Source organism: Carcharodon carcharias, chromosome 23, assembly GCF_017639515.1.
Source record: "Carcharodon carcharias isolate sCarCar2 chromosome 23, sCarCar2.pri, whole genome shotgun sequence".
Taxonomy (NCBI): Eukaryota; Metazoa; Chordata; class Chondrichthyes; order Lamniformes; family Lamnidae; genus Carcharodon; species Carcharodon carcharias.
Genome location: NC_054489.1, coordinates 2,199,869 through 2,208,253, shown reverse-complemented (window position 1 = coordinate 2,208,253; position 8,385 = coordinate 2,199,869). Strand labels below are relative to the sequence as shown.

The 8,385-nt window shown below is 50.7% G+C and overlaps 1 protein-coding gene across 1 annotated transcript in view; it reads left to right on the top strand.

Moving 5' to 3' along the window:
- The first annotated feature begins 5,926 nt into the window (after positions 1–5,926).
- The window catches only part of cdk12 (cyclin-dependent kinase 12), a 65,688-nt gene continuing 63,229 nt past the window's right edge, over positions 5,927–8,385 (top strand). Inside the window, exon 1 of the mRNA XM_041173571.1 lies at positions 5,927–7,521. Within this exon, the coding sequence (XP_041029505.1) occupies positions 6,455–7,521 (1,067 nt within the window). The 5' untranslated portion in view covers positions 5,927–6,454. The remainder of the gene's footprint in view (positions 7,522–8,385) is intronic.

The following is an 8,385-nucleotide window of genomic DNA, read 5'->3' as shown; positions in this document are numbered from 1 at the left end:
TATGGTCGCCACATTATAGGAAGGATGTGATTGCACTGGAGGGGTTGCAGAGGAGATTTACCAGGATGTTGCCTGGGATGAAACATTTAAGTTATGAAGAGAGGTTGGATAGACTTTGGTTGTTTTTGTTGGAGCAGAGAAGACTGAGGGGTGACCTGATCGAGGTGTACAAGATTATGAGGGGCATGGACAGGGTGAATAGGGGGCAGCTGTTCCCCTTAGTTGAAAGGTCAGTCATGAGGGGACACAAGTTGAAGGTGAGGGGCAGGAGGTTTAGGGGAGGATATGAGGAGAAACCTTTTTACCCAGAGGGTGGTGATGGTCTGGAATGCGCTGCCTGGGAGGGGGGAGGAGGCGGGTTGCCTCACATCCTTTAAAAAGTACCTGGATGAGCACTTGGCACGTCATAACATTCAAGGCTATGGGCCAAGTGCTGGTAAATGGGGTTAGGTAGGTAGGTAGGTCAGGTGTTTCTCACGTGTCGGTGCAGACTCGATGGGCCGAAGGGCCTTCTGATTCGGTGATTAATGAAGCAGCTGAAGATGGTTGGGCCTAGGACACTACCCTGAGGAACTCCTGCAGTGATGTCCTGGAGTTGAGATGACTGACCTCCAACAACCACAACCATCTTCCTTTGTGCTAGGTATGACTCCAACCAGTGGAGAGCTTTCCCCCTGATTCCCATTGATTCCAGTTTTACTAGGGCTCCTTGATGCCACACTCGGTCAAATGCTGCCTTGATGTCAAGGGGTGGGGGAAATAGAGGAAGTGCGAGAGGAGGACCATGGGACTGGCAGTCAGCAGCACCTAGAGGAGAGTGTGAGAGGAGGACCCTGGGACAGTCAGCAACACCTAGAGGAGAGTGTGAGAGGAGGGCCCTGGGACAGTCAGCAACACCTAGAGGAGAGTGTGAGAGGAGGGCCCTGGGACAGTCAGCAGCACCTAGAGGAGAGTGTGAGAGGAGGGCCCTAGGATAGGCAGTCAGCAGCACCTAGAGGAGAGTGTGAGAGGAGGACCCTGGGACAGTCAGCAACACCTAGAGGAGAGAGTGAGAGGAGGGCCCTGGGATAGGCAGTCAGCAGCACCTAGAGGAGAGTGTGAGAGGAGGACCCTGGGACAGTCAGCAACACCTAGAGGAGAGTGTGAGAGGAGGGCCCTGGGACAGTCAGCAACACCTAGAGGAGAGAGTGAGAGGAGGGCCCTGGGATAGGCAGTCAGCAGCACCTAGAGGAGAGAGTGAGAGGAGGGCCCTGGGATAGGCAGTCAGCAGCACCTAGAGGAGAGAGTGAGAGGAGGGCCCTGGGATAGGCAGTCAGCAGCACCTAGAGGAGAGTGTGAGAGGAGGACCCTGGGATAGGCAGTCAGCAGCACCTAGAGGAGAGTGTGAGAGGAGGACCCTGGGATAGGCAGTCAGCAGCACCTAGAGGAGAGTGTGAGAGGAGGACCCTGGGATAGGCAGTCAGCAGCACCTAGAGGAGAGTGTGAGAGGAGGACCCTGGGATAGGCAGTCAGCAGCACCTAGAGGAGAGTGTGAGAGGAGGGCCCTGGGATAGGCAGTCAGCAGCACCTAGAGGACAGTGCAAGAGGAAGAGTGAGAGCAGCCCTGGGTGCAAAACAGTATGGAGAGAGAGTGAATAAAGGGCAGGGGAGAGAGACAGAGCTCCCCACTACCCCCCAAAACAGCAATTCAAACCAACCCTGTAAAAACAAAGAGTGATGTCATAGGAGAGCAGGCAGGTGATTGGCTGGTGAATGTTTCAGATTTTAGATTGGTTTTAGATTTAATTTACCAGCTGAGTAACTATCACTTGTTGATTATTAGTAAATTAGTAACTTAAGGATAGGGGGAATTAAATAAATAATATAGGTAAAACAACAAAAAAGACTGGAGTGGAGCTACTGTATAAAGAGTGGAGCAGAGTTTACCTGTGAGGGAGTGGAGCGACTGTATAAAGAGTGGAGCAGAGTTTACCTGTGAGGGAGTGGGGCGACTGTATAAAGAGCGGAGCGGAGTTTACCTGTGAGGGAGTGGGGCGACTGTATAAAGAGCGGAGCGGAGTTTACCTGTGAGGGAGTGGGGCGACTGTATAAAGAGTGGAGCGGAGTTTACCTGTGAGGGAGTGGGGCGACTGTATAAAGAGCGGAGCGGAGTTTACCTGTGAGGGAGTGGGGCGACTGTATAAAGAGCGGAGCGGAGTTTACCTGTGAGGGAGTGGGGCGACTGTATAAAGAGTGGAGCGGAGTTTACCTGTGAGGGAGTGGGGCGACTGTATAAAGAGCGGAGCGGAGTTTACCTGTGAGGGAGTGGGGCGACTGTATAAAGAGCAGAATGGAGTTTACCTGTGAGGGAGCGGAGCGACTGTATAAAGAGCAGAATGGAGTTTACCTGTGAGGGAGCGGAGCGACTGTATAAAGAGCAGGAGTGGAGTTTACCTGTGAGGGAGTGGGGCGGCTGTATAAAGAGCAGAATAGAGTTTACCTGTGACAGAATGGAGCGACTGTATAAAGAGTGGAGCGGAGTTTACCTGTGAGGCAGTGGAGCGACTGTATAAAGAGTGGAGTGGAGTTTACCTGTGAGGGAGTGGGGCGACTGTATAAAGAGTGCAGCGGAGTTTACCTGTGAGGGAGTGGAGCGACTGTATAAAGAGTGGAGCGGAGTTTACCTGTGAGGCAGTGGAGCGACTGTATAAAGAGTGGAGCGGAGTTTACCTGTGAGGGAGTGGAGCGACTGTATAAAGAGTGGAATGGAGTTTACCTGTGAGGGAGTGGAGCGACTGTATAAAGAGCAGAATGGAGTTTACCTGTGAGGGAGTGGAGCGACTGTATAAAGAGTGAAATGGAGTTTAACTGTGAGGGAGCGGGGTGACTGTATAAAGAGTGGAGCGGAGTTTACCTGTGAAGGAGTAGGGCGACTGTATAAAGAGTGGAGCGGAGTTTACCTGTGAGGCAGTGGAGCGACTGTATAAAGAGCAGGAGTGGAGTTTACCTGTGAGGGAGTGGAGCGACTGTATAAAGAGCAGGAGTGGAGTTTACCTGTGAGGGAGCGGAGCGACTGTATAAAGAGCAGAATGGAGTTTACCTGTGAGGGAGTGGAGCGACTGTATAAAGAGCAGAATGGAGTTTAGCTGTGAGGGAGTGGAGCGACTGTATAAAGAGTGGAGCGGAGTTTACCTGTGACGGAGTGGAGCGACTGTATAAAGAGTGGAGCGGAGTTTACCTGTGAGGGAGTGGGGCGACTGTATAAAGAGCAGAATGGAGTTTACCTGTGAGGGAGTGGAGCGACTGTATAAAGAGCAGAATGGAGTTTACCTGTGAAGGAGTAGGGCGGCTGTATAAAGAGCAGAATGGAGTTTACCTGTGACGGAGTGGAGCGACTGTATAAAGAGTGGAGCGGAGTTTACCTGTGACGGAGTGGAGCGACTGTATAAAGAGTGGAGCGGAGTTTACCTGTGAGGGAGTGGGGCGGCTGTATAAAGAGCAGGAGTGGAGTTTACCTGTGAAGGAGTAGGGCGACTGTATAAAGAGCAGAATGGAGTTTACCTGTGAGGGAGTGGAGCGACTGTATAAAGAGCAGAATGGAGTTTACCTGTGAGGGAGTGGAGCGACTGTATAAAGAGTGGAGCGGAGTTTACCTGTGAGGGAGTGGAGCGACTGTATAAAGAGCAGAATGGAGTTTACCTGTGAGGGAGTGGAGCGACTGTATAAAGAGCAGAATGGAGTTTACCTGTGAGGGAGTGGAGCGACTGTATAAAGAGTGGAGCGGAGTTTACCTGTGAGGGAGTGGGGCGACTGTATAAAGAGCGGAGCGGAGTTTATCTGTGAGGGAGTGGAGCGACTGTATAAAGAGCAGAATGGAGTTTACCTGTGAGGGAGTAGGGCGACTGTATAAAGAGCAGAATGGAGTTTACCTGTGAGGGAGTGGAGCGACTGTATAAAGAGTGGAGCGGAGTTTACCTGTGAGGGAGTGGAGCGACTGTATAAAGAGCAGAATGGAGTTTACCTGTGAGGGAGTAGGGCGACTGTATAAAGAGCAGGAGTGGAGTTTACCTGTGAGGGAGCGGGGCGACTGTATAAAGAGCAGGAGTGGAGTTTACCTGTGAGGGAGTGGGGCGACTGTATAAAGAGTGGAGTGGAGTTTACCTGTGAGGGAGTGGAGCGACTGTATAAAGAGTGGAGTGGAGTTTACCTGTGAGGGAGTGGAGCGACTGTATAAAGAGTGGAGCAGAGTTTACCTGTGAGGGAGTGGAGCGACTGTATAAAGAGCAGAGCGTAGTTTACCTGTGACTGAGTGGGTAGAGCAGTGGCAAATGGAATTTAATCCTGAGAACTGCGAGGTGATGCATTTTGGGAGGACTAACACGACAAGGGAATACACATTGAATGGTAGGACCCCAGGAAGTACAGAGGATCAGAGGGACCTTGGTGTACATGTCCATAGATCCCTGAAGGCAGCAGCACAGCTAGATAAAGTGGTTAAGAAGGGATATGGGATGCTTGCCTTTATTAGCCAAGGCATAGAACATAAGAGCTGGGAGGTTATGCTGGAAGTGTATAAAACGCTGGTTAGGCCACAGCTGGAGTACTGTGTGCAGTTCTGGTCGCCACACCATAGGAAGGATGTGATTGCACTGGAGATGGTGCAGAGGAGATTCACCAGGACGTTGCCTGGGTTGGGGTGTTTCAGCTATGAAGAGAGACTGGATAGGCTGGCGTTGTTCTCCTTAGAGCAGAGAAGGCTGAGGGGAGACCTAATAGAGGTGTACAAAATTATGAGGGGCATAGATCGGGTAGATAGAAAGCAACTTTTCCCCTTAGTGAAAGTGTCAATAACCAGGGGGCATCAATTTAAGGTTAGGATCAGGAGGGTTAGAGGGGATTTGAGGATGGGTTTTTCCACCCAGAGGGTGGTTGCAGTCTGGAACACACGGCCTGAGGGTGTGGTAGAGGCAGAAACACTCACAACATTGAAGAAGTATTTAAATGAGCACTTGAAACACCAGAGCATTTCCATAGCCAAGTGCTGGGAAATGGGATTCGGATAGATCGATGCTTGATGGCCGGTGCGGACACGATGGACCCTTTGCCTGTTTCTGTGCTGTATGAATCGATGAGAGTTAACGTTTCAAGCCCAGTGTGACTTTTCAGAATTGGAGAGGTAGAAATGTGATGGGTTAAAATTTTATAGATTGTTAAAAAAATCTTTCCATCTGTAATTTGGTTCTGATGAAGGATCCACGCCCAGATTGTCTGATTATCTCAGCCTGTGTCTGACCTGCTGACTGCTCTCTCTGTGTTGTGCCTGACTTGTTCAGATTTTTCTCTATGATGAGGCTTGGTGCCCACCTTGTGTCGCCTCTTTCAGTTCTCACTTCTTTCCCTTCACTCCACAATAAAGGAATTGGGAATTTTTGATGTTCAAGTTGTTTTGTAAATAAACGTTGTTATTCAGACTCCTGTGTATTGCATTTTCTGTTTTTGTCTTTATAGTTATAATTTGATTGAAAAGGAAGTAATTTTATGAAATTTATAATCTGGACTGTGCTGTTGAGCCCTGACTGGCAGGTCACTGGCTGCGAGCCGACCTCAAGGACATTGGACAAAGTCAGAAGTTGCGGAAAAAGTTAACAAACTGGGAACAGCGTCGCCATTCGGCCTCACAGTGACATTGCGATGGAGAGCGCCCCCCAGAGTCTGCATTATTATACTACAGTGGGTTGTGGGGACGGAGGAGCGCCGCCAGGTGTCCAGGAGGAGATACTGCACCTGCGGATAGCACCTCCAGGTGTCCTGGATGAGGTACTGCATCCGCGGACAGCACCACCAGGTGTCCTGGATGAGGTACTGCATCCGCGGACAGCACCACCTCGTGGCTTTGTCAGAGAAAGGGGGATCCGGAAGTAGATGTTTGACCTCTGGAGGATCTGAATTTCCGGTTAAGCGGTACTGAAGCCGCAATGGCGTCGGTGTTTTCAAAGCTGAAGGCAGGCTGCTGCCAGCAATCCGCCTCCATCGGCCTGAGTATCGGCCAGAGAAGGCTCCAGGGTTTCTGACCCTATTGCAGAATGTTATATATACACGCTGATAGAGCCATTTGCTGAGATTCAAAGCGATATTATTGATAAAAACTTAAATACCAGATACAAGTTTTTTGCGTTCGCTAATCCAATTTTCCGGACTCCAACTCAACTCAAAACGAAATAAAATAAGTTTTTAATGTTTGGAAACGGCGCCCATCCTGTAAAAATCTTCAGGAGCCAAAACATTGCCAAGAAAATCCAAGCCCCAGGCGCCAGTTCTTGTGCCTTAAAGTAAAGCCAGAAGTTGCTGCCAGTGGCAGCCCAGCAGAGTAAAGATTATGGAAGAAAAGGAACACTTGGGGTGAATGTTCAGACAGAGGATCAGGGCCGCCGCCAGCACACTTTCACTTTAATTTGCTTTTTGCTTTTTTTGTGGGATGCCAGGCTCAGAGAGAGCCGGGACTAAGGCGGATGGAGGCGGTGGCCTGGGCACCCTGCAGCCTGGCCCCAGCAGCGGCAGAGAGCGGCGCAAAGCGGCGTCCAGGCACAAGCGACACCGAGCCAAGCACAGCAGGGACTCGCCGGGGGCGGCCGCACAGACACCGCTCACCAAGGTGAAGTCTCTGGTGGAGTACGATGACATCAGCTCGGACTCGGACACTTTCTCCGAGGTCACTGTCCGGTCTGAACGGAGGGAGAAGGAAGAGCGGATGAGCTCAGACAAAGCGATTAAAGTTCACAAGCATCACCATCACCATCCGCACAAACGAGTTAAGGAGCATCACAAGTCGAAGGAGACAGAACGGGTGAAAGACCGGGGTAGGAGGCCAGAGTCTGGCAAGTCCAGCACCAGCAGAGAAAGGACTTCTTCCAAAAGGCAGACGATGGAGGATGAGGACTGTGGAAAAAAGGAACGCACATCGCCATTCTTGAAGCACAGCAGCAAGGAGTCAAAGTCTGCCAAATCATACAAAGAGAGGGGCAAGAGAGAGAAAGAGGAGCGATTGACACATAAGGAGCGACTGAAGAGTCAAAAGAAAAATAAGGAAACACCGCGAGGTTATCGGACATCCCCCAGTCCAAAAAAGAAAAGTGGAAGCCCAAGACGCAAACGTTCTTCAAGCCCGAATAGGGAAGACAGCCCCATTGGGACATACAGTAAAGGATACGATGCCAGTCCTGTTTACAGGTCGCGGACTTCTAGTAATTATGATGGTTACCGGCGAAGTCCTGGTGATTCCAGCCGGAAACAGTCAGCAAGTCCACCATATTATGGTTCCCGGGAGCCTGCTGCATACCAAAGCAGTTATAACATGCGATCACCAAGTCCTTACACCAGGAGGCAACGGTCTTCAAGCCCCTACAGCAGGCATCGATCGCCCAGCTACGACAGGCACAGCAGCTCGTATGACTACAGCGGGAGATCACCCAGTCCATATAGCAGGAGGAGGTCGCTCAGTCCGTACAGCACCAGACGGTCATTCAGCCAAAGCCCAGTGGCCAGGTACAGTCTAAACTTTAATAATTTCTTACAGTGGAATGAGCTGAAGTAAGCTCCTGTGTGAGCTGATTGTCTGGTTTATAGTGTAAGATGTTTGGTGGGGCAGGAGAGTTGTTAGATAGTCTTAACCTGCTACAGTCAACCAATGGGTGACCATCAGGGAATGAGGCATCACCACAATCCCTTGCTAGTAGGCTTTGGGCCAAGTGCTAACTCGTGCTCCAGACTCCTTGCTCTGGCCCTATTGTTGGAGGCTGCAGATTTGTTGTTGAGGAGCGACCTCTCCCCACTCTGGCTGGACTGGACTGCAGCAGCTGGAAGTGTTGGGAGGTTCACACTGAGTTGAGGAATATGTTGTGCTTCAGGGAATGTGTAAAAATTTAGTTTCTTTTTGAGAATGACTGAAAGGAAAGTGAGAGGCTCAGGTGCCATCTTCCGAGCCCTGGCACCAAGTTTGTAATAACCACCCTTGTCTCTGTGTGCACAGCACCTTGCTGGCGATGAGGTAGGAAGCGTCTGAATATCTCAGCAGTGAGTTTGGGTTCTGGAGCTGATAGGGTGGAGCTGTTCCAGAAATGGTGTAAATTGTAGATCAAAGTTGGCATGTAAATGGCACCACTGAAAGGTGCCATGTTAAAGGATCATGTAAGATCCCTCTACAGCCCAGTGCCAATGCTCGAGGTGTGGATGCCAGGGCTTGAGCCAGGGTATGGGCACCTTCAGCTGCTGTGCTCAGTAATACAATGCCAGCTGCTAGGCATGGATACCCATCAGGGGCAGTCCCGAGTGCAAAGTGAAGTCCTGTACACAAGGTGGGGGAGGTGGGGGTCCTGCACACAAGAAGGTGGGGGTCCTGTACATGACGGG